The sequence below is a fragment of the Camelus bactrianus genome, chromosome 19 (assembly GCF_048773025.1).
Source record: "Camelus bactrianus isolate YW-2024 breed Bactrian camel chromosome 19, ASM4877302v1, whole genome shotgun sequence".
NCBI classification, from domain to species: domain Eukaryota; kingdom Metazoa; phylum Chordata; class Mammalia; order Artiodactyla; family Camelidae; genus Camelus; species Camelus bactrianus.
Window position 1 is genome coordinate 22603970 of NC_133557.1, and position 26406 is coordinate 22630375.

The 26406-nt window shown below is 43.4% G+C and overlaps 2 protein-coding genes across 6 annotated transcripts in view; both read left to right on the top strand.

Moving 5' to 3' along the window:
• The window catches only part of ARFGEF2 (ARF guanine nucleotide exchange factor 2), an 84248-nt gene extending 69913 nt beyond the window's left edge, over positions 1–14335 (top strand). For all 5 annotated transcript variants that reach the window (XM_074347398.1, XM_074347399.1, XM_045519318.2 and 2 more), the window contains 6 exons: positions 801–915; positions 3523–3653; positions 6851–7019; positions 8028–8166; positions 9932–10049; positions 10621–14335. In XM_074347398.1, coding sequence (XP_074203499.1) covers positions 801–915; positions 3523–3653; positions 6851–7019; positions 8028–8166; positions 9932–10049; positions 10621–10797 — 849 coding nt within the window. In that variant the 3' untranslated portion in view covers positions 10798–14335. The remainder of the gene's footprint in view (positions 1–800; positions 916–3522; positions 3654–6850; positions 7020–8027; positions 8167–9931; positions 10050–10620) is intronic.
• Positions 14336–22615: 8280 nt separating this feature from the next.
• Positions 22616–26406, top strand: part of CSE1L (chromosome segregation 1 like) — a 35285-nt gene continuing 31494 nt past the window's right edge. Inside the window, exon 1 of the mRNA XM_010958627.3 lies at positions 22616–22765. The gene's annotated coding sequence lies outside the window, so the exon portion shown is untranslated. The remainder of the gene's footprint in view (positions 22766–26406) is intronic.

Sequence of the window (26406 nt, forward strand, 5' to 3'; positions counted from 1 at the left end):
TACTTAGCACCACTGTGGGCATTTTTCCATATTCTTAACTGTTCTCTGAGAAAGCCTCTGCAGTGGCTGGCTGTACATTGTTGTAATTTATTTAGTGAATTCTCCCTCATTGGACTCTCAGGTCAGTTCTGGTGTTCCGGTGTTGTAACTATCACTTTGGTATAATTATCCGTAATTTATTGCCCTCCTGTTGAAAGAGTGCTTTCCTCTCCACCGATGAAATAGTAGTTTTGATTTTTTGTGTAAGGCCACATAAAGAAGTTCTAATCCAAGTCTCACTCGAAAATACTTTGTTTATCGGGAGGGGTTGTATTATTAACTTCTGTTTCCAAAAACTACAAGGTCATTAGATTTTCAAAGGCATTTGGGACATAGCAACGTGAAAATGAACCACATTATATAAACATTTTCTGTTTTTTCAATCTTTTTGCCCTCAACTTTTTTTAAAAAGCTTCTGCACTTACTTATTTTTGAACTTGATCTCATTAAAATTTTGTTACACTCATCATGAAATCATAATATGTAGAGAAATGCCCTCTAAGTTGGAATAAGAAAATGTGAAATTTGACACTTGATCTTAGCCCAAAGGCCGAGAAGCGATGAAAATGTGAAATTTTAATGGGAAGGAAAAATAATTGGAATTTGTAATCTCTCCCATGCAGCCTTTGAGAAGCATGTGGTGTAATTATACTTAAAGCTGAGCAAGAATTTGAGTCGGCAGTGTTACAACAGGCACGGCTCTGTCCGGGTACTTGTGGATGGAGAAATGCACGTTGAGTTTCTCTCTGGTTTACTTTTAGGATGTGGATCTGGACCGTCAGTCTTTAAGCAGCATAGATAAAAATGCCTCTGAGAGAGGCCAGAGCCAACTCTCCAACCCAACTGATGACAGCTGGAAAGGCAGACCATATGCAAGTAAGGCCACTTCTGTGTTGTTTTGATTTATTCATTTTAGGTAGGTAGCACATTTATGTGATTCAGATATTCAGAAGGTACAAAAGGGTAAACAGGATAAGCCTTTCTTGCACCCCCGCCGTCCCTGTGGCAGCCGTGTCTCCAGTTTCTCGTGTACCTTTCTAGAGACACTTTGTTCATATGTAAGCAGACGCACATCCATATACACAAACATACACATATGTGTCTCTGTTTGTATATGAATTCTCTTCCGCTCCTCTTCATGCAGGCTGTAGAATACCATCTATGCATTATTCTTTTTTCACTTAATATAGATCATCCGAAGTCAGTACCTAAAGTGCTCTCATGCTCTTGAATACCACTTTATGTTGCCTCAGGTTGTAGACGTACTATTATTTGCTTAATTGGGTTCCTACCAGTGGACGTTTATGTTACTCTCAGTCTTCTTCTGTTGTAATCAGTACCGCAGTGAATCACCTAATACATGTGTTGTTTGTGAGTCTAACTGTACGGTAAATTCCCAGAAATAGGATTGTTGGATTAAAAGAGAAGTGCATTTGCTATTTTGACAGATAATTCCAGACCGCTGCCTGTTAGTTTGTACCTGTTTGCATGATCTTTGGGAACATCTAGGTGATATTTGGTGTTTTTTGAGTAGTTTTAGTTTGCAGTTTTCTAATTATAAGTGAAACTGAGCAGTTTTTCATGTGTTTAAAACCATTCCTGTTCTCTTTTCTGTGAACTAACCTGTTCATAATCTTCACTCATTTTGTATTGTTCATGTTTTTATTGGCTTGGGGAAGACTCTGTGCGTTAGAGATCCCTTTTCTGGATATGAGTTTCAAATTACCTTTACCAGTTTATCTCTTATTGTTGCTTGTCGTATGTTTTACTGTCTGTCATTTTTTTTTTTTTAAAGGATTAACAGTTGCTGTGAGCCAGGCACTGTGCTGTGTGTTCCGTGTGTGATCTCATGCGATCCTTGTGCTTGCCCTTTGAGGGGGCTACTGTTTTACATTTGAATGAACTGGGACTTAGGTGATGTGATTTGCCACCATGTGGTAGAGTTGGGATTCAGACATACTTTTGGCTGACCAAGAAATGGGAACTTTTCTGGTGTTAATCTGGTCTTCTAAAGGTTATGTTTCCCCATTGTTTTTCTTCATAGCAGTTTCACCCTCTTCTCAGCACTCCAGGCTGTAGGGGTTAATATTGACATTAACTTATGAAGCAGCACATTAGACAAAGTCATGTGTGGTCACCATTATCTTTTGAAGGCATGAAAAACAATCACCCTAAGAATCCATGAAAGAGACACCATGTTGGAGACGGACAGGCTGTTCCTCAGTGTCTGCAGCACATCCTGTCTCTCCAGTGTGCGGGGAGAGGACAAGCTGCGTCCTCGTCAGCCCCAGATAAAGGGGTCGGCATGTGTGGGAGGGGCAAATGGACATTTCTTTAAATGGTGTGGTAAGTGCAGCAAGATGTTTATGCCCTGAGAGGTGCCTGGGACTTGAGACCCCTGCCATTCCTCCAAGGAACAGTGCTTTTGTCTCTCCCAGTCTCCTGTCTCAGCCTCTCTTCTGGATCTAAGCTGAATTAGAGCAGCAGGCAGAATCTCTTACACATCATCCGTATTGTTTTCTTTCCTTCTTTTTATTTTTGGTCCAAGATGGTGTCATTGAATTGGCACAAGTTAAATGTCTGCTGCAATTCCACTATATACTTTTTCAATTACAAAACTAACTCTGCATGGAGAATTTTTATATGTATATATAGTTTCCAAGCCACTTTCAAAAGCTTGACGATGACCCAACTCCTTGTTTTTATTTAATATTTACTATTTAATATTTTCAACATTCTGATTCGATAACAAGTTGAAAAGGAAGCTCTACTTCGACTATAGTCAAATCAGCCAGCATTTACGAAGTGCCAGACATGGGCCGTCCCTGAGCCCAGGGATTAAGATGAGATGTTAGTCAGAGTCTAGTCAGCAGACAGAAACCACATCAACAATTTGAACAGGGAATTCTACATTAAGAATCGCTAACCAGTCAAAGATAGCTAACCACCAAAAGAGGTAGAATTCAACTCTTGAGGGGTATGGAAGTAGAAAATGTGGAAAGCAGACAGAAGGTGATCCAGAAACTCGGAAGTCTACCTTTGGAGAGTCCAGCTACGCAGGAACCTGTAGCTCCTGTGGTGACAGCACGGGCCGGAGCTGATCTGTGGGAGTGGGTCTCCAGGCAGCAGGGAGACGTGCTGGAGGACATGGGGCCTGCATAGCTGGCGCCCTTCCCTTCTTCAGGCCTCTGCACAGATGGCACATTTTCAGAGAGACCTTTCCTGACCAGTTTGTTTAAACTTGGAACCCTCTCATGACACCATCCGACCTCATCCCCATCCCTACCTTACGTCCTCATTGTTTGACGCACTGTATTTTTTTTCAGTAGTTTGCTGTCTGTCTCTGCTGTGGAAACGGGTTTTTGTGCAGCTTATTCACTGCTGTGCCACAGCGTCAGGAACCGTGCTGGCGCATAGTAGGAGCTCAGTGAGTTCAGTACTGGCTGAATCGTTATTAGGGTTAATCTTTATCATCTAACATAGATCAGAAACTGTTTGCCAGCCTCCTCATCAAGTGTGTGGTCCAGCTGGAACTGATCCAGACCATCGACAACATCGTGTTCTACCCTGCAACGAGCAAGAAGGAAGATGCCGAGCACATGGCTGCTGCCCAGGTAAGAGCAGGCCCGGAGGAGGGCGCCCTCATCTGTGGGAAGGCTGCTCAGGTGCAGTGGTGCGCAGGGGCACGCTCGGACAGGCTCCTGTGCTCATCTCTTCCCAGGCCAGCGCTCAGTGACACGGTACTCGTAGCTTAAAATTGGCCCTGATTGGGGTATTAACACCACAGAAATCAGCAAACACTAAAAATCAGGGATTCCTTCCTTTTTTTCATTTCCCAGAGAGCCAGTTTACCAGCACGCCACTGCTTAGATCCCACCCTCCACCCTGGTGCTTCAAAAAGTGTGTTACCAGTCCCAGGAACTGTTTCTTATAATTGGTAGCCAGTTTAACCATAAATCACTGAGAGGGAAAATAGGTGGATAAAGGTACCAGTTCTTCCTTCAGAAAGTTCACTCTTCTGTCTTGTATGCAATCTTTTATATATACCGTACGCTTGGAAACAGAATTCATTGTCCAAAAACTGGACTGTCACCTTACACCACTGGTTGCAAACTTAAGTGCTCCAGGGGCTGGTGGGTTCTGTGAGCGCCCGCGGCAGGCTGGGTGGGACCGTGAAACCGGCGAGTGCCAGCCCAGCCGGGGCCGCAGCCACCCCCCAGCTCCAGCGGCTGACACTGCTGCTCTCAGGTGGGGCAAGCTGCGAGGGTCTTCCGGGTTTTCCAGAGGAGGCAGAACCAAGATTTTTTTCATATAGGGATTCTCCTGTTTATTAAATACTGTCGTTCTTGATCAACAAAGTACATCTGTGGGCCAGATCCAGCCCAAAGTTTGTCCTTTTTTTTTTTTTTTTTTTTTTTTTTTTTTTACTTTTTAAGTACACAATTGAGTGGCTTTAGTATATTCACAGAGTTGTACAAACATCTCCACGGTCTAATTCCAGAAGATTTCTATCATTGCCAAAGGGAAACACCTAACCATCAGCAGTCACTCCCCATTCCAGCCCTTGGCAACCACGATCTGTTTTCTGTCTCTGTGGAATTGCCTAATCCAGATATTTCATGTTAGTGGAATCATATCGTCTGTAAGCTTTTATGTCTGGCTTCTCTCACTTAGCATAACGTTCTCCAGGTTCATCTGTGTTGTAGCCTGTATCAGTGCTTCATTATTTTTATATGTGGCTGTGTAACCTTCCATTGTATCACTGTACCACATCTTGTTTATCCAGTTGATGGACATTTGAGTTGTTTCCATTGTCTGGCCATTATGAATAATGCTGCTATGAACATTTGTTTAGAAATTTTAATGTGAACATATCTTTTTAATTCTCTTGAGTATATACCTAGGTGTAGAGTTGCTGAGTCATATGGTAACTCTGTGTTTACCTTTTTGAGGAATTGCCAGACTGTTTTCCAAAGCAGCTGGACTATTTTACATCCCATCAGCAGTGTATAAAGGTTCTAATTTCTCCACAGCCTCACCAGTAGTTGTGATTGTCTTTTTTTTTTATTATTATCAGTATAGCAATACCAGTGGGTGTGATACTTCATTGTGTATCTCATTGAGGTTTGGATTTGTTTCCCTAATGACTAATAATGTAGAGCATCTTTTGTGCTATTGGCCATTTGTGTGTCTTTGGAGAATTGTCTATTTCAATCCTTTGCCCATTTTTAAGTTGGATATTTATCTTTTTATCATTAAATTGTAAGAGTTTTTGTATATTCTGGATGTTGGTCTCTTATCAGACATTCATGATTTACACCTCTTTTCTCCTATTTTGTACATTGTCTTTTCAGTTTCTTGATGCTGTCCTTTGAAGCACAGAAGTTTTTAATTTTGATAGAGTCCAAGTTACTATATTTTTCTTGAGTTACTTGTACTTTTAATGTTATTTCTAAGAAAACATTATCTATTCAAGGTCACAAAGACTTAGGCCTACATTCTCTTTTAAGCTTCCTGATTTTGGCTCTTACATTTAGGTCTTTGATCCATTTATGAGTTTACTTTCGTATATGATAGGAGATTTTGCACCCTAAAGAGCATCTACCTTCATTCTTTTGTACATAGATGTTCAGTTGCCGCAGCACCATTTGTTGTGTAGGCTATTTTTTCCCACTGGATTGTTCTAACACCCGTAAATATGAGAATTTATTTCCGGATCTCAGTTCTGTTCCATTGATCTGTGCCTGCCTTTATGCCATTACCACACTGTCATGATTATTTGATTACTTACTTTAGTAAGTTTTGAAATTGAGAAGTATGAGCCTTCCAACCTTGGCTTCTTTTTTCAAGATTATTTTGGCTATTCTGTGTCACTTAACATTTCCACACAAATTTCAGAATCAGCTTGTCGGTTCCTGCAAAGGTATCAGCAGGGCCTTTGATGCGGATTGCATTGAATCTATAGATCACTCAGCCCTTTTGTCTTATAGAGGGGGATGTGGTCCATTCCTAGAGGGCTCGACAGATACAAAATCCGTAAACATGTCTCACATTTTAGGCAACATGTTCAATGAAAATCTAGCACTCCATACCTATTTTTATGGTTTTTCCCTTCACATTTGAAAACATAGTTGTCAAACTTTTTAAAGTTCATTAATCACCTGATGAGGCTAAAGATGCCACTTGGGCTTTGGTTAACAATTTCTGTCTTTCAGTATGTTTTGAGACACACCTGTCTCATGCAGTGCAATTTTTCTCATTTTCCAGTTGCTCTTTTTTTACTGCACATATTTTTTAATTTACATATATGTACTGTTCATTGTTTCTAAGAACATTTAGAGCTTTAGCTTTTTAAACTTACGTAGTTACCAAAGGAATAAAGCAAACCACAAGATAAGAATTAATTCAAAAAGATATATACACCCTGCTGTTAACAGCAACATTATTTATAATTGCCAAGATATAGAAGCATCCTAAGTGCACATCAATACCAATTTCTTGATAAAATAAAAAACAGTGCAATCCTGTAGTGAAATAAATTGAGAAATCACACTCCTGTTCACACAACGAAGGTAGTGCTGACGAAACTGAGACTTCGGCCGGCAAAGGCCACCGTCATGCAGGAGCCCAGGTGTTCTTTCCCTGGCCACTGAGCAGAGTCTAAATGGGAGACCGCTCAGGGTGTTGAGGAATGAAGTGTTCCTTCTACAGAGGATGAGCTCTGGACAGTTATGATGGCCTCTATCTGATACCACGATATCCAAAACTATTCCACCTTCTTTACTTAGCTCTCCTGTCCTCCCCTCTTTAGCAAGACACACTGGATGCAGATATCCACATAGAGACAGAGGATCAGGGAATGTATAAGTGCATGTCTTCCCAGCACCTCTTCAAGCTGTTGGACTGCTTGCAGGAGTCTCATTCATTCTCAAAGGCCTTCAACTCCAATTATGAGCAGCGGACTGTCCTGTGGCGAGCAGGTAAGGAAGGCTACACCGCAGGTCGGACAGGTGGTCACACTGGTCACCATCCTAAAACATTAAAGCCTTTGGAAAATTCCAGATATGGTACACGTAGCTGGAATAACTTGCCATATCTTCTTGCTTGCGGTAGAAAGAGATGCTGGATATGTTTCATCCTAGTACCAGGAGTACTGCCTGGCACACGGGAGAGTCAGTAAGTATTCAATGGAAAAACAAATTGATAGAGAGTTGAACTGATCTGGCAAGTCAAGAAATGTTACATTAACTTGAGATTGTGTAGCTAAATGTGATATAAAAAATGTGATAGTCTAGGAGAAACAGAAGCATTCATCCCTTTTTGAGACTTTTGTGGATTCTCTTTCCCACCTCCACAAGTTAAGAACCTGAGTCCTGGAGGTGGGTGTGTGTGTGTAGACACACACGTATATATGCAGATGGGAGTCTCACTTGGTGAACTTTGCACGAAAGTGATACTTTATATAATTTTTATGTTGTTACCATCACTTTTTCTCCCCCAAGTACCTATTTTAACCCACAATTTTAAAATGTCATTTTTCTCTATGGCTTTAAAATATCTAGATGTTTTGTGTCTTTGACTAAAATCAGGTTTTGCTTCTCAGAGTGGTTTACACGTCTCTATGGCTGATTGGTACTGCTTTGTTTAAGAAAATGCGTTCTTACGCACTTCGTGAAGAAAAAAAAATCTTGCAACTTAGAAACATGCTAGAATTCTTAAGAGCTTTTACACTTGAGAAGATAAAATGAATGACTTCTCCAGCCAGCGAGCAGAGCCTAAATGGAGAGCAGCTCAGGGCGTTGAGGAGCAAAACGTATCCTGTACAGAGGAGAGGAGGTCAGGGCTGCCTTCATCTGACATCACAGTTGAGCCGTATTAAGAATGTGAGCTGTTTCAGTGTTTCCTGAAGTAACTAGATTAGGTTCCCGTGTGATTTCTCAGCATCACCCTGGAAGTGTGCACTATTTATATGACTATCTGCTGTCTAGGTTTTAAGGGCAAGTCTAAACCCAACCTCCTAAAACAAGAAACCAGCAGCCTGGCCTGTTGTTTGAGGATCCTGTTTCGAATGTATGTTGATGAGAACCGCAGGGATTCCTGGGAAGAAATACAGCAGCGACTTTTAACGTAAGAAGAATGGTTTCTGGTTGAATTTCTTACCTGTAGCACACAAAGTGCTTCACAACAATGTTGTATTTGAAAAAAGTAGATGAAAAATACCTACATGTTGACGCCCTCACACACTGTTTTCCTTTTTGTTTTTTCTTTCTATTTGGTAACTCTTCCATTTGACTTTATTTAATGCCCTGAAGAGGGCAAGGCCCCATTTTTCATCCATATGTTTCTTAAAGCAGAGAAACATGGTCTGGAGAAGCTGAGCTCAGAGTCATCAGGCCCAGAGTGAAGCCCTGACTAGGTCCTCTGCAGAGCGCGGGCTGCCCTAGCGTCCCGCCTAGTCCTTCTTTCGCAGAGGAGCACATTAGAGTCCCGTGGGTACCAGGATGTACTTGGGTTATGTGGAAATGCAGCATTTGGGAGACAGTGGAAGCCCTGGAGAGAGCCCCCTGCAGAAAAGTAGATCTTTGCCACCCAGTTTCTTAGGCAACTGTGAGCACGATGCTGTGTCTGAGCCTCCTTTCACTCCTTTAAGATTTAAAAACAGTAACATGCAGTGTTGGCAACCGTGCGATAAAGACATGCACACTCCTGCACTGCTGGGGGCAGTGACAGGGTCTTTCTGGGAATCAGGCGGCATTATTTATCAAGAGCCTTAAAACAGTCAATCTCTTTCTTTGACTCAGTAATTCCACTGTTAAAGAAGCAGGATCCCCACACAGAACATTCATTACAGACTGACTTATTATAAAGAGAAAAAATTTAAAACATTTCCACCGTAAGTCCCCCCGGCTAGCTCAGTTAGGAGAGCATGAGACTCTTAAAACAGCTCCACTGTGGAGTTGATAACTACATTTTGGTGTATCCTATGATATAATATTACACAGCCATTAAAAATGAAGTTTTTTAGTGGGGAGGGTATAGCTCAAGTGGTAGAGCGCATGCTTAGCATGTACGAGGTCCTGGATTCAACCCCCAGTACCACCTCTAAAAATAACCTAATTATCTCCTCCTCCCAAAATAAAAAAATAATAATTTTTAAAATAACACAATAGTAAATAAATAAAATATCTATTTTTGTCATGAAGTTTTAAAAAAATAATTTTCCTTGATATGGGAACATGTTCATAATACAAGTTTCACCACCAAAAAAAAGCAGGATGTGAAACCATATATACTTGTGATTTTTCAGCAAATGTTTTTTAAAAATCATACCCAAAAAAACTGGAAGGTAGCATGTCAGAATATTGTCATGTGTCCCTTAAGATGATAGAGTGATGGGAATTTTTTTCTCTTTTATAATTTTTTGCACTTTTCAGTCATCTTACAATGAGAATATGTAACAAATCATAAACTGAAAAAAGAATTAATTGATTATAGGGGACACCAGTAGCTCATTTCAACTTCTGTCAAGCCCAAAAGAGAATTACCTACATTGTCTCATAGTTTCTCTAAAGGAGGTACATCAGTGTTCAGTTCTTAGCACAACACATTTTAAAAATAGCAATTGTGTGAGATGTGAGAAGAGAAAGCCAGCGCCAGGCCTGCACGAGGCTAGCATTTAACATACTTCATTATATCTTCACAGCACCCCTTGAGTTTGGTACAGTTATTCAGTCCCACTATACAGGTGAGCAAATCACTTAGCCTCAGTTTCCTCAGCTGTAAAATGGGAATAAATAATTGTATTTGCAGGAGTAAAGAGTTCTCCACGTCAGTGGAACTGTCAGCTGTTCATCTTTTGTTTGATGTGCCTCCCCCTCTCTGATTCTCCTAGTGTTTGCAGTGAGGCCCTCGCCTATTTCATCACGGTGAATTCTGAAAGCCATCGGGAGGCCTGGACAAGTCTCCTGTTGTTACTTCTAACAAAAACCCTCAAAATAAATGATGAAAAGGTATAAACAAGTGATGTCTCCACAGTCTGGGTGGGCTTTTTACTCAGCGTTTGAAGTTAACTACCTTCTCCATCCTTCCAAGGGTGGTTGCATAACCACCGCGTTCTAGGTGCACTGGAGAGACCTCAGTGCATTACGGACAATGGATGCCTGAGGTTACTGGGGCTTTTTGTCTCTAAGAACCCTAGTTGAGAAAGGCTGAAGTTGAAACCAGGCAGGTTGCTGTTAAGCAGCTACAGTGATTTTCAGTGTGGCTTTGTTGGAAGAGAGGGTTGAGATTGTGAAACATGAGTTTAGAACTGAAAACTTGATTTATTAAAATGAATGTTGACTTTGGTATCAAGGCTGTCCCCAGATAATTTGTGTTTGGAGTTCAATATAATCAAAAGAAGTTTTAATTTGCAAATTTTTTGTACTAATTTTCTAATAGCAAGAAAAAGCACAAATATTGCAAGAAGTTCCAGGGTGAGACGAATACTTTTGAAGAACTTGTGCTGAGAGATAGTTCCACGTCTAATTCTCTCTCTCTTTCTCTCTCTCTCCCTCTCCCTCCCCCCTTCCCTCTCTCAAGTTTAAAGCACATGCTTCAATGTACTACCCCTACTTGTGTGAAATTATGCAGTTTGACCTGATTCCTGAGCTCCGAGCTGTTCTGCGAAAGTTCTTCCTAAGGATAGGTGTTGTATATAAGATATGGATTCCAGAAGAGCCATCACAGGTACCAGGGACCCTGTCACCAGTGTGGTAGCCCTGGCCCCTGCGGGCCACCGCTCCAGCTCTGCAGAACTGTCACCATGCCACCTCCGCCTGCCACGTCTCGGGAGGGGTCAGACTGCAGAAAGTCGGCATCTTGGAGCTCAGAATGGCCCGGATGGAGATGGGCTCTGCACCGGTTCCGCCCGAGGCCCTGACTCAGGCGTTGTATTTCTTTACACCATCGTGTACCCAGTTACCGCAGTCGGTGGGGAGTCTGTTTCATCTCTGTCATCTCACTTTACCGACTGAACTCTGTCAGGTCTGCTGTCACACATGCCATGGTTTTCAAGCAAAGGCCCACGATTGGCTGTAAATGTTCTGTCAGAGGAAGTCACTCTCCTTGAAGATACTGAACATAGCTGTATAGGTTCATGATTCTTAGAGAGTATGTTAATAAAATTTTTTGTAACGGCTAAGCGCCACCTCAAATACGCTGGGTTTTTTGTTGTTTGAGTGTGCTAGAGAAGTTTGAGTGTTTTTGTCAGTTGTGAGTCAGCTGTAGTTATGTTAGTTTGGGGAAAGGTGGGGGGAAAAGGGTTGTTTTCTTTTTTTCTCTGTTTTGTTCATGTCTGGGTGATTTTTAAAACATTTTACAAAAAAAAGATATTACTGAGGATTTGACTGAAGGCAGAGTTTAGTAATTAAGTTAGAATTAAGAGCTTGCAAGGTTTTAAAAAAAAAATGTAGTGCCTCCTGGCTCTCTTTAGTAACCTGGGGAGAAAAAGTCTATAGGAAAAAGTAAACAATTTAATGAAGATGATTAGTCTTCCTTGAAGTAAGTATTTGTGGAAGGGTATTAAATTAAAATTTCCAGAATACATTGTCCATCTAATATATGAAGTAGTAACAAAAATGAAGTAGTAATTTAAGAGAATTAATTTATATTTGAGTAAACCTTTTATTTTTACCTCAGAATAGTGAGTGTACCAGTTTTTGGTATCCCTGCTTGGCACCGTTTCCACGAAAGGGGCCCTCGAAAGAGGCCTGGGCACCGGGCGTGAGAAGGGTGGCTCCCAGGAACCTCTGAGCCCTGTGTCACGTCGTGGGTTCAGCCAAAGCGGACCTGTGTTGTTGTGAGGCCAGCACAGCTGACTGCCACCTGGCGGGAGGGAGCATGTGTTCAGTGCTCCTGCTAATTTGAGCCTAAGAGCTGAGTCCTTTGGCAGGGTTAGATTCTGGGGTCCTTATTATGTTGATGATGGTGCAATAACTCTTAACTGCAGCAGAACTGGATTCTGGTGCAGCCTACGTAAAGGCGGGCGGCCTGCGAACACGGCCCGAAGCCTGCAAGCAGTATATTTGGGAGCTTGATTTATTCTCAGTCAGTGAGAAGGAACACGCGTTCATCTCTGCCCTCCCATCCCCTGCTCGCCGAGGGCAGCGCTCAGCATTGGAAATGTCAGTTACCAAACCTTCAGGTTGCTGCCTGCGCCCTGTAGTCCTGCAAATTGGGTTGTATTGATGTCAACTGTGGTGCCTTAGAAGTTAGTAAGCTGGGAATCAATCTAAAAAATCGGATACTTTTTCTTTATAGAGAAGGACTTCTGGTGCTTTTGTTTACTAAGAGACCGATTTCTTATATTTTTTGTGTTTAATAGCCTTGAAAATGTTTGGTTTTGGCCAGCAGCACTCTGTCGACTTTTTTCTTTCCCCAAAAGTGTTTTAATTTCTCTACCAAAGAAAAAAAGAGCAGGTTTAGGTTTTTATGTTATTTACCTACATGGGAGAAGAAAGGCTGTGAAATTAGCAGGAAGGGACTGTGGGAGAGTATTTTTCTGTGATGGAAACTGTTAGCACACTTGTCGTCCTGGTCCCAGAATCCATTACGTCTTTACACCGCAGTGTGGAGCCTACATCCTAAGACTGACTTGCCGGCACTGTGGCGCCTCACAACCTCGGCGAGTCAGTCCCCATCAACACGTGCGCTGAAGGTGTAAATGGGGAGCATGCAGGTTTGTTCATACTTAGATTTTCTGTACAGCTGCGTCCCTAGTTGGAGATTTTTCTTTTCCTTCTGAAGCTCTCAAGACGTTTTCGTCACTAAATGTGACCGCAAGACTTTGCCCATGTATTCCTGCCTTCTCTTTCATCTTTACCTCCTCTTGCAGAGTGGGAAATGTGTAAGCACATTTTGTTCCTTGCTGAAACGTTCAGGTTTAAATTTCTTTTCAGCTGTGTTTCTCAAAAGATTCAGTTTTCTGAGTGAGGCATTTGAATTGTACCAGCATGGACCTTTTAAAAACTGGATGTAAAACGATTTAGGGTGATTTTTCTTGTCGGTGGACCGTGACATACAGGGGAAATCCCTTACCTCCAGTGATAAGCCATTCAGCCTAAATCCTATTTTGTGAATAAATCTATTCTAGCTCGCGGGGAACGTGGCTCGTGCCACTCAAACACTAGTGAACGGGGTGTGTGTGACTCTAGCACCGAGCCGGGGTGCCATTCGTTAACAAGGTTATTGAGGAGAGCGAAGCATTTCCAAGGCCTTATTTCTTTCTCAGAATGCTTTAAGTGTTGATTATTTCTGCTGGGTCTCTAGAAATGATTTTGTTTGTTACAATCCTGCTGCTTTGAGCAATTTCGTTTTTCTTCATTGTCCTTTAGGGAGATCACCAGCTTTGGCATCTTAACAACAAACAGTGGATGGGAAATCTTATTTCTAATATGCATCTTTAAAGTCAAATACACCTTTTCCCTGTTACTCCTCATGGACAACCAAAGAACATATATTACGGAAATTGTATAATAATAATCTGGAAACAACAGTTTCCTCTGAGAGGTGACTTTTGTACAAAACACACATACAAAAAAACAAAACAAAAAAAAAACCTGAATTTTTCTGTTGTTCTTTTGTGATTATGGCTGTACATTTAGTAGTCTTTATAGTTATTAAAAGGAACCTACTAACAGATGCAACTATGAATGTCTCATTCAAATGTTTGTTGTTATGATGCACATGGATATTGGTTTAAACAGAAGCTGGATTCTTAATAAAACTGCATTTTCTGATTTCTGTTTTAATATTTGTGTTAAAATAGACATAGCTTGAACTCACGTGAAATCCTGGAATTTTGCTATCAGCAGCTTTGTAGTTTGGGAAACAAGGAAACCAAAGCTGACTATTTAAAAGAATGACTATGTATGGAAATCCTTGCTCTCAAAAAAAAGACACTCATCAAAAGTGTAGTTTTTCTCAGTGTTCTAATTTTTTAAAAACTTTATGCACATTTGCATCAAATATTTCTTTATGTGCAAAATGTATGTTTTACCTCCTTAAAATGCCTAAAAGTTAGATAATAGCTACTTTTCTTTAATCTATACACGATGATTAAGTGCATTTAATATTGGTAATTTAATGAAAAGCATTCCTTGCCCAATGGATGTATACATTTTTGAAAGAATAAGCAGAATTATATAATATGAAATGCTATGTAAAGTTTTCTATGTAAAATATTATGTACAATACGTTAAAATGAATATCTCATGCTTTAATCAGGTGGTAAATCAATAAAGTTTTAAAAAGTAAAGCTGCTTGTACTATAGTAATTAATTCATACCAAACCATGGTTTTGGGTTAGTTCTTGTGGCAGGTATAAGCTTGTGGTTTTCAGTTGGTGGTATAATTTGGCCTTTATATTTAACTAATATAATTATTAATGGGAGAACATTAATTGTGGGTTTTCATTTTTTTTAAGTAAAATTCCCCTTTCACCTTCCTTCCTTCTCACTGAGAAACGGAAAAATGTCTCGTTACGAGGTCACGAGAAGATTCTTATTTATCCCATTAATTAGTCTGACCTGTGGGTTCATTCTCAAGAGAAGACAGAACTCTCCTCCTGCCGGCATGGAGGCCAGGGCCACAGAGGAAGGCTCACAGGGTGGGCAGCGGGGCACTGAGTGGGAGATGAAGCTCAGTTTCATGCAGGGAGCCGACATAGGACGACAGGGAGTGCTACGCTCAGCTTTACTGCCTCCCAAGTGCACAGTCCATTCTTTCTGAAATATCTGAAGTTATAAATCATGCTCGTACTTAAAATAGTCCACTGCTGAAATTGACTAAAACGTGGTCGTCCATATTAATTCCCTGGTAAAAACTCTCTGTGGCTCCACATTTCACCTGCTTCCAGGCAAGAACAAAGGGATGGCCCTTTGTTTCCAGTCTTTATCTCTTCAGAGCAGACAGTGCCTGAGTTTTATCTAGAGCAGTGGTTTTCAGTTCTGCCCGCAGGGAACACTGAGGACCCTTGGTAATGTCTGAAGACATTTTTGGTTGTCACAACTGTGGCAAGGGGTGGCTGTGCTACTGGCACCTAGTAAGTAGAGGCCAGAGATGCTGCTAAGCCCCTCCCCTCCCCGCGCCCCACAAGGAATCACCCAGCCTCAGTGTTTGTAGTGCCAAGGTTGAAACACCCTGAACTAAAGTGACCTCCTTCCTCTGCGTAACAAAACTCTCTCAGCATGGTGCTGTAGGACCTAAAAGTCCATCTGTGGCAGATACTTTCGGCTTTCTTTGGCCTTCCTGCTTACGCATGCTGAGGGCATGCTGAGGTCACTGGTTGTGGAAGGGCACAACTCCAGCTTATTTAAGCATTTTGAAAGGTAATTTTAGCATCGTACCACACGTGTATGCTGCCAAGAAACTGGAACACGTTTTAGGCAAAAGTATGTTTTCTTTTTCAGAGGACTAGAGTGGCCCCCTGGAACCTTTTTTTTGCAAACCTGTGTAACATGCCTGTTACCCAGTCTAAGATACCTGAATTGTCCTTGGATTAGTGATTTGTGTCACATCTTAGAAGCATCCAGCTTAGTACATGTAGCTGCATGCCCACAGTAAGAGGAGGAGGAGAAGGGGTCGGTCGGTACTCCCCAGGGATTCTGGCAAAACGTGATTTTATCTATTTAAATGCGTATTTCCAGACAAGTGCCAATCTTAACGTGCTCAACTGAAGACTGAGCCTTTGAGGATAATTTTATACAGTAGTCAATTTTCATCTTTCCGGGAGATTCCCAGTGTTTGCATAAAGCTTCTATAGCCTCCTCTTTTTTAACCTAATTCAGATTTGCCTAAAGCATTTATTTTGATTTATGTCAAGAAATACCCATGTGTTCTAATAAACTTCTTAGCTTGAGTGAATTTGAGCTTAAATCAGGGCATATTGATTTCCTTCTCCAGAGCACTGTGGATTTCTGAGAAGCAGGCAAAGAGCAAGCACCAGTCTGTAGGAGAGAGGCCAATGGACAGATCATGGAAGCTGGAAGGAAGAACTCTGCAGAAGGTTTTGTGCTAGCTTTCTGCCCTTTGGGGCACTAAGCAGGCTATTAATGTCATTCATTCATTAACATTAATGATGCTAGTGAACATCATTAACAGTTATTGATGTTGACTGCACTCCAGACACCTTACTAAGTGCTTTGCATACAGGAAGTCTTTTAAACTTCACCATAACCATATGACATAGATAGCAGTATTAGACTCCTGTTAGATGAGGACAGTGAGGCCCAAGAGGCCCACTGAGGCTTGATCACAATTGGAAAGTGGCAGAGCTGGGACTCTGACCCAGCCACTGTCTTCAGAGCACACACACACCAACCACACTACATTTCACTTCGCCGGTTCATCTGGGGAAAGGGGCGGGAAACCAAGCAGGGCATCCGGCAGAACCCAGTCCTGGTCTCTGAGGAGCTTCTGTTCCAAGGCCCCTGTTTGTAAATTGAACTGCTTGGGTATTACAAACCCCTGAGTCAGAAACAATCAGTACCCGATCTCTTAAGCTACCTTTGTAGGGCTATTCCTTGGACCTCTTCCTGACTAGCTCAGACATTCAGAAGTCAAGGAAAGGAACGGTGTCTAGCAGAGACAATGTAGGGCCCATAAGCCCTTGTGATTTGTGCCTTCGTTTTTCCACTTGATTACACACCTTAAAAGTCACCAATTTGTGACTGCTTTAGCATTCCACACTTGCTCCTACCTCAGGGTCTTTGCCCTTGCTTTTCCTCTGCCTGGAATGCGCTTTCTCTGGATTGCTTCATGGCTAATTCCTCTTCCTGGGTTCAACCCAAATGCTAACTCCTGGTTGCCCTCTTGGTGTTCTCAGAGCTCACTGCCATCTGCTGTGATCTGTTTAATGTGTGTCTCCCGCTGGAAAGGGGGAATGGAATGGGGGCAGGAACTGTGGCTATTTGTGTGTGACAGTCTCACCAGCTGGAACACAATACCAGATAGAAAATTCATTCAATGAATTTCTGGTGAAAGAATGCAGGGATTTTTTTAAAGTGGAAATTCTAGGATGATCCTGGGACAGTTCACAATCTCAGGGCAATGCAGTTATTTCCTGTGCTTTCTTGGGTTGATGGCAATTCCACTCTCCATTTGCCTCGCTCAGCTTGAAGAGGCAGCTGCCACCCAAAGACCCACTTCTGTTCCCACATGGTGGAAATCGGTGCTGGGCACCTGCTTTCCCCTGAGAGCATTCGGGAAGGTGCTCAGTCCTCAACTCCAAAGGTGCCCAGAGGGCTCCAGTTTGAAGCTCTGTAGTCTCTGGATTCTTGCCAGTCTCACTTTGCCCCTCCCCTCCACCAGAAGAGAGAAAGACAACTTTATTCCTCCTGTTAGCCTTCTCTAGTGATCACTTTTTATGCTCTTGCCATTTCAGCCATTGTTTAGCCTTTTTTTTTTTTTTTTTTTGTCATTTCTGTGATAGCACCTCCCACCAGAGCAATGATCAAAGTAATAATGACCATTTACTGGATTCTTAATGTGTCAGGAATTTTCTCTGCACACATCATCCCCTTTAATCCTCACAACCACTCCATAAGGCAGGTACTATTATTCTCATCACATCCCATTTTTTAACATGGGGCTCAGAGAAGCCAACAAACTTGCCTACGGCCACACTGCTGGATGTAAAGCCCCACAGGTCTGGCTCTAGAGCCAGCCTCTTAACCACTGTCCCATACCACCTCTCCATGCTTGACAGCCATTAGCCCCTGTCCCCATCCCTCTCCTCCACTGCATCCTTCATGTTCCCTTCAGCCCCTCCCTAAGGAGGGATCTCACACAAGGGCCAGGCTATTTGATGTGCTGGAGGATAGACACTTGTAGGTCATTGGGCACTGGCTCCAGAGGATGGAGAACACAGCCCACTACTGACATCTGCTGGCTTTGGGGCAGAAATACAAATGTGGGCTCACATGCAGGAAGTCTAAATTTTAGTTTCGAGGTTATATGTCAAGCTAATAAGCTTCTGAATAAAAACATTCTAACCTCCTTCTTTGATAAATACCTTTGTAATGCCTGGAAGTTCAGATTCAAAAGTCGAATTTTCAGCTTCCCCAGAGTTCCATACCAGAACAGAGCATCATGGGGAGAAATGGCTTTTGTCCTGTACCCTTTCTCTCCCCTACTCAAGCCTCAGTCTGCACCACAAGGCTTTGAATATGTGTGCATGTGTGTGTGCATGTGTGTACATCCAGCTCTGTCCAAACCCGCTGCAAACACAAGTGCCCCCGAATCACACTTCCAGCTTGGGGATGCTCATGTCTGCTGTGCACTTGCTCTCAGAAGTGACCAGCCAAGAGGTTTCCACAGACCCTGGAAGAAGGCTCAAGGCCTAAGAGTGGGGACTTCCAGGGTTCTCTGTGACTGAAACGTGGTCTGAAAAGGGGTGGCATGCGTTCCTGGTGAGCACGGAAGCACACCCACTTGGCCCACGGCCCCCTCGCCTGCTGGCAGGGAGTGGCTGGAGGAGGGTCAGAGTGGAGCCCTCTAAAGCGCAGGGGCCAAGGCAAGGGCCCGAAGGCTTGCCCAGGTCTAAAGTAGTACCACCTGGGAAAGCGGAGGACTGGGGACAATGGGAGGGCATCAAAAATACCCTTCCAGCGGTCATAACAGATGGTCCTAACAGCTTACACAGTTGGGCTCTGACTGTTTCCCAGGTGCTCTTTCGTGGGCTTCATACGTATCAGCTCTTTAATCTTCACAATCACCCTAAGAGATAAAACAGTATTTTTAACCCTATTTTAGAGATGAGGCAACCAAGCTCTGAGTAACTTGCCCAACGTCACACAGATGGCATTGGGAACTTAACCTGGTGGTCTGGCTCAAGTCCACGCTCTTAACTAATGTGATACAAAAAGATGAAAGAAGAGTGGCAATAAAGGATGGTGAACGGTATGTCAATTGTATCTCCATAAGGCTGGGGTGGGAGGAAGGCAAGGAAATTGTTAACGGAACGAAAGCAGGTCCAACGACATTGCTATCGGACAAGACAAAATGGGAAAAGGAAACCTGTGAAAGGGCCAAAGAGGACTATTTCACATTATCAAATGATAGACCTTCACCCACAAGAAATGGCCTGAAACTTTATCTACCTGACAGCATCAGAATATAAACTACTGAAGTACCCTTTAACAATAACACAGCCAGAATCACTATGGGAGACTCACGTGCCTCTCAGAGAACATCAGATAAGGGACATTTTTTTAAATAAGGGGATCGAGGACTTAAATACTCACTATATTGCCTACAGCCAATGTCCTAGTTAGCGAAAGATCAAATGCTGTTTTTACTGTGTGAAGTTTCTACCATGTGCACGCACGTTTAAAAAGGAAGAACATTGCCTCCGTTTTAAAAAGATAAGAAGTGACAATCTGACACTTCTCAATTTTAGCTATCAACTCTCTCCTGCATCTCAGCTGGGCCTTAAAAGGAAGTCTTTCCATACAGTAGACACATTGTTTTTATCAGGGTTTGGAAAGAAAGGAAACTACATGCATACTCAGTTGTTGCTCCTTAAAATGGCTGAACTATTTTCTTTGGTTTCCAACACAGCAGCAGCGGTAGCAAACCTAAGAGTGTGTGTATGTGGTAGGGACAGAGGATGGGGGATTCCCATCACCCGTGCAGGGAGAGTGGGGAGGGAGGCCACACAAGCCTTTCCATGGCCCTTACCTGCATGGTTCTTGGCAAAGGGCAAAGAGCCCTGCTGGAGCCATGTCCACAGACATGATAATCTTGGCACAGCTCGAGGGCTTCCTGCAGAAACTGGCAGTGATACTAGACAGACACAAGACGTCAGCCAGCTTCCTTCCTGACTGGCTCTCAGGGATAAAAAGCTGTTAAGTCATCAGGGTCGCTCTCCCAAGGACTGGAGGAAAATGTCCAGGAAAGCAGATTAGCAGGATCAAGGTGACTACTTGTACTAGTGGGGCAATGGTAAGAATACATCTTTTTCACCAGTGTCCTAAAAATGTACACTTTTCTCAATGGACTTCACCTATTTAGGGCTTTTAATTCAACATTCAGCAAATATTTACTGAGCAGCTACCATGTGCTAGGCACTGGGGGTACAGCTGTAAATAAGATAAAGTATAATAGAGTCCTTGGGCAGGTAGTGGTAGAGGGGACGATTAAAAAATAGACAGTTAATCGCAGGGAGTGATAAATGCTAAGAAGAAAATGATATAATGGAACTAGGGCTGCCAGATAAAATATAGGACACCTGATTCAATGTGAATTTCAGATAAATATTGGTTTGTTTTAGTGTATGTCCCATGCAATATTTATACTAAAAAATTATGCACTGGTTTTCTGAAATTCACATTGAACCGGATGTCCTGTGTTTCATTTGCTAAATGTGGCAACCGTAAACACCTCATTTTTGGGAGGGGGCAGAGGAGGGGAGTGGGCAACTTCAGTTGGAAGAAAGTGGAAGGCCTCTTTGAGAAAGTGACATTTGAGCTGGCATCTGAAGGTACAGAATAGCCAGTTATTCAAGAATCTAGAAGAGCATTACAGGCAGAGAGGGAAGAGCAAATATGAATGCTCTGAGGTAGGAATAAGCTTGGAGCTTGGAAGAAGGGGAAAGGGAGGTGGGGGTGGCTGAGCTGAGTGAGGGGGGAGGGGGAAGGAGGAAGGTGATGAGTCAAACAGCTTGGCAAGAGTGCCAGATCTTGTAGGGTTTGTCGGCTACGATAAGAAATGTTGAGTAATTTTACCAAAAACTTTTATTTATAATCCTTTTACTCAAATGGAGCAACTTTTTACATTTTCTGCATAGGAGATGCTTTTATATGCTTGTAGCGAGGATGTGGTCAGGAATAAACAAAGCCATCAGGACTGGTGCAGAGGTGACTGGACGTTTTAAAGAGAGAACGAGGGATGAGGGGAGAGGGAGGCTCAAGTGAAAAGTTACGAAGGGTTGGTCAGTGTAAATGTGATTAGGCTAGCTGTGTCTGCGAGCTGGCAATCATCAAAGTTAGGCTTCTAGCCTCACACAGAGAATGGGAGACAGAGACCCTGCCTTCCTGATGATTACATTTCAAAGGAAGAGCTTTCAGGTCCTTGAGAAAGACACTCCTGAATTGTAGGAGACACATATATAATATCTCCAAGGAATGGAGGAAGAGTTCACAATGTAAGCCCTTTACAGTAAAGCTCTAAGAAAGGGAGGTTGGGGCCCATGCTCAGGTCTTGGTTAGAAAAAAAACAGTACATTCTCCTGGCAACACTGAGCTTTCTTAAGCAGTCATGGGAGAGGCCGGGGCACTGGCATCATCCGAGCGACACGGCCTTATGCTGCTAGAAGCCAGTTTTGAGTTTGGTCATCTCTTAGCGTAGAGGTTTGGACAGAGTCATTATGGGCTGAGGGCTTTGCTGTTCTCAATGCCTATATAATTTTGTGTTCTTATATGTGTTTCCTTGAATGATGATAAAATAGTGTGCCTTTCAGTCCCAGGAGTAAAAAGCTAGCAATTCCAAGGATTGGCTGAGTGGAGACAGTTGGTCCTGTTTAAGGAGGAGGAGGTGGTGGCCAAAACTGAAGGTTGGGATTTCCGGAAGTCACCACTGGTTCCTCTCTTTCCCGCACTCAGTGTATCATAAGATCCATGGGCTCTACCTCTGTCATAAATCCTGAGGCTGTCCACTTCTCTCCATGTGCACTGCTACTTGCCCTAGTACAGTCCCAACATCTCCCTCCTGGGTGCTTCCAACAGCCTCCTCACTGGTCTCCCTCCTTCAAGCTCTTCCCCCAGTCCAAGCAATAACTGGTGTGGGCCTTTTAAAATATACCTTTGGTGGCCGTCCTGTAACGCACGCACTTAAGACACAGTCCAAACACTGGCTTATGAGGCAGCCGTACATCATCTGGACCCTGCTGGCCTAACTTCATCTCCTGCTAGGATCCACTTCATTTTTTAAAGCCCCAGCCTAGCTCAGTCCTGCCTAAGAGCCTAGAATGCTCTGCAGACTGATCACACTGCTGTCTCCTTTTGGAAATTCAGGTCAATTGTCACCTGTTCGGAAGCCTCCTCTGGCCCATCCCGTTGAACTCATGTCACTGCCTGCCATATCATCCTGTTTTGTTTTTTTTTTAACATTTTTTATTGATTTATAATCATTTTACAATGTTGTGTCAAATCATATCATCCTGTTTTTAAATCCTCTTCGTTAACACTTACCAAATCTGAAAGTATTTCACTTGTTTATTCCGTTTCTTCCTCTAAAACATAAGCTCCATAGGGGGGCAGAAAGTTCTCTTCTGTCTGAGACGCTTTGGATATGATTTTGGGCAGTTCGCTCAACAGTTTTACAAGGCCTACTGCGTGCCCGACTCAAACTAGGTCACAGTCCAGCGGCCACTCGCCGAATCTGTGCTCACCTCAGAACAGGGATTGTGACGCCCCTTAGAGCGGTCAGAGCCAAAGGGCACTGTTGCTTGTGACGTCAGCGCAAACACAGAGCGGGGCCGTGATTGGCCATTCGAGTTTGGGTGGGGCCGAGAGCCCTTGGTCCCGCCCCCCGCCTCGGCCCCGCTCACGCATGCGCCCTGGCCGCAGCCTCGCCGCCGCGCCATTTTGCCGGGGTTTGAATGTGAGGTGGAGCGGTGGCAGGGGTGGGTAGTGCCGACTACGGTCCGCGGCTGAGATTCCCTTCTCCGTTCCCGTATTCCCACGAGGTAAGGCGCGGGCGTGCACAGCTTGGCATGGTGGCCTCTTGGGACCCAGCTGGGGGAGGGACGAGGCGCTCCCGACACTTCCGAGCGCTGGAAAGCAGGGACCGCACCTCTGGGAGAGAGTGGAATGTGGGCCCGTGCCCCGGGCGGTGCCCTCGGTCAGGGTCTTTCCTTTCACTGATGGGTCTCGCCTCCCCTCGCGGCGTCCCCAGGCCTGAGGCCCTGGCCCTGTGATCCCCGGGGCCTGCGAGGGGCGAGGGCAGCCCAGGCGCGGCCTAACGCGAGCGGCGCGAATGCCCGCCCCTTCCCCTCCAGCGCTGCGCTGATTGGCCGCGCCGCTCGGGATGGCCTCTTCTCATTGGTCGCACCCGCGCGTCCGTTTTCGGCGCTCTCGGCCATCCGCAACGTGAGCAGAGTGCGGCGGAGAGGCCTGTGGGCTGCGAAGCGGCTGTGCGGGTGTGCCGGCCTCTGTACGGACCGCCTCTTCCCCTGGCCTCACTTTCTAATTAAGGATACGGTGGAGATCCACCTCCCCGTGCTTCAGTCTTCTCGACTGTAAAATGGACATCGTGATATCACTTTGCTGAGTTGCTCTTGAGGAATGGATTGTAGTCTTTGCTCCGGGGTCCATGCACTTGCCCAGTAACATACAGTAATGGGATCCGCTTCTTGGGAGAAACCCTGTGGTGTGGTAGTTCGGAGCATGGAATCCGGCTTTGGAAGTAAAAGGCCTAGGTTGGTTCCAGATTTAGCGCGCCCCCGCTGCCCCCCCCCCGGGGGGGGGGGTTACTTAGTGCTAGTCACTTCATCGCTCCACTTCATTATCTGCAGAGTGGGATTGAAAACACCTACCTCGTAAAGTGGCTGTGAAGGTCCACTGAGTTATTACCGTGGTTTACAAAGTCCTGCTTAGGTGACCATTGCCCGCGTCTCCCACCCATCTGTTCTCCTTAGCCATTGTAGCCATGTTTCTTATCTTTTTCTTAAACGTTCCGGGCGCTTGTCCTCGCTAAAGCATTTGGACGTGACTTTCGTTTGCCTGGAAATTACCAACATCAAATCTTTGCAAGGCTGGTTCCCTGTCCAAGCTTCGCTCACCTTATGCCGCCTTTGACTAACCTCTCAAAGGACCTCATCCCTTCAACTCTTCATCACATCACCCTAATTTTATTTACTTCATACCTTTTATCATTATCTAGAATCACTTATACAGTTTACTTGTTCATTGTCTTTCTCAGCTCCTGGCGTGTAAAAAGGAAGGACTTTGCCTGCCTTATTCATGCTGTACCCAGGTGGCCAGTGCTTGCCACATGATAGATGCAAAGGTATTATTCCTTGGAGGCACAGAAAGGGACTTTTTACTCTTGGATCCTAGTGCTCCTTTTCTCCTCCACTTGGGCCCCCATAGTCAATTTTTTGGCCCCTTTTTGGTGTGTCTTCATTTTTTGCATAATTCTTGGGATTCTTGACCTACCCAGTCTTTTCCCTGTTAAGACCCTTTATCTTTCGTTTCTTTCCGTCAGTGCAAGGGAATTCTCTCTTCCCTTCTGTTTACTTTGATTTCTGCTGGTTGGGGGCTAGGATAGAAGGAATCCATTTCCTATACAGGGTTAGATGGGTTTGAGAGCGGTGGTCTACCTTTGGTATTAATTTGTTCCTTTAATCATTTAATAACTTTAGTGAGCATCCACTTAATCTCTGGGAATACAGTGAAGAAACAAAAATGGACGAAGTCCCTTCCTTCGGAGAGCTTATATTCTAGTGGAGGAAAGAAACAGGAATACACATAAATGAATTAGATAATTCTAGATAGTGACAAGTGACAGAGTGATGTGATAGATGAAGAAATCTTCTCTGTGGAGGTGACATTTGAGCTGAGACCAGGTATGGAAGGACGAGGAAAGAGAATATTCCAGGCAGAGAGAATAGAAAGTACAAAGGCTCGAGGACGGGAGCAAGCTTGGAATGTTGGAATATTGGAGGAAAATATCCAGCTTGGTAGAGTAATGTATGAAGCGAGAGGTATCTAGGGGCGAAGATCGTGTAGGGCTTTGTAGACAATGGAAAAAGCTTGGGTTCTTCTAAGTGTCATGTTCCTGTGATCAGAAAGCAGAGGGTGGGTTGAGGTGTGTTCTTGATGTGTGTGCCAGATAGTTTTCATTTATTGGATCTCTCTCCCTTTTCCCAGATGTAAGGCCTCAGGAATGGTTCTCTAATGTGGAGGAAATATCTAAGAAAAAGCACACATCTTGGATCAACTTATGTCACAGATGTCTGAGATGGCCTTGGAAAACAATCTTTTATTCTGAAAGTTTCCATCTGTAACTGAGGGCCTGTGGGAAGAGGCTAGACTTAGGTCCAGCCATTCATTTAACAAGAAGAACTTGAAATTTAAATAAGTCTGTCATAATTGATCTAGTGTGGTACATGTTTTTTGATTTTTGTGTATTGGTAGGAATTTCCAGAGATAACTCGCTGGAGAAGTAAAGTATCACCTCACTTCTCATTTAAAGGCAAAAGAGCAAGTGTTTCATTTCTAGTGTGAATCTTTATTTTAAAGTCAATAACACTTTTTACATTTCTATATTGCTAATAGTTCATAGTATCAAAATACCTTCACCTATGGCCAAATAATATAACTTAATTAGACCGTAATCTTGTTGATATATTATGAATACCTGTGGCATATTGCCTAAAATTACCTAATTTGTCACACTTTCCTAAATCAGGGCTAAGCTTGGGTTTACAGACATTATCACTAAGGAGACAGAAGAAGAATTTGTTGACAAGTATTTAGTCCCTTAACTTACATTAACAATATGGGGTCTATATGGTGTTGTATAACTTACAGGGATTGTAGTATGCATATTTATATTCCACCCACCCATCCCTCCCCCATGGACACACATTTTTCCCCCACCTTTTTTTTTTTTTAAGTCTTATCCTAGCACCTCTCCGTTGTCATTTTTAGGGTCATTCTGTCATGTGGTCTTAGAATCAGATATCTCCAGCTCTTCTTATTTGTCACAGTCAATTGACCAAAATAAATGTGAAGCATTCTTCACTATAGTGTTTTGATGGGAAAAAAAAATCAGTAAAGACTACGTAGCTTTTGAATATAGCACAGAAATACTTAGGTATTTAGTACGTGCCCATCACTAGGGAGATTGCAGTGAACAAAACACAGAGTCACTACTCTTGTGGAGTTTACAGCCTAATAGAGGGGGAAGCATAGTAAAGACAGCAAATTTGTGTGCCTGATAAAATTTACTTGGAAAAACAGAGTAAGAGAATGGTGAGTGGCCAAGGTGAGTGCCCTTTTAGATGGGCATCTCTGAGAGGAGATGACATTTGAAGAAAGACCTGAATGAAGTGAGCAGTGAGCCACAGAGCTCTCCAGGGGCAGAGCTGTCCAGGCAGATGGGACAGTAAGTGCAAAGCCCTGAAACAGAAGTGCAAGCACTGGCAGATGTGAACAATAATGCAGGACAAATTGCAGATGCACATCTTTATTGAAGTACTTTCGAATGAACAGAAATTTATTATGGCGGTAGGTTGGTCCTTTGTTTATCTGACAGATGTAACTGAGTACCTACATTGTGTTGGGCCTGCTAATAAGTGATCTTCAAAGAATAGTCTCCAAT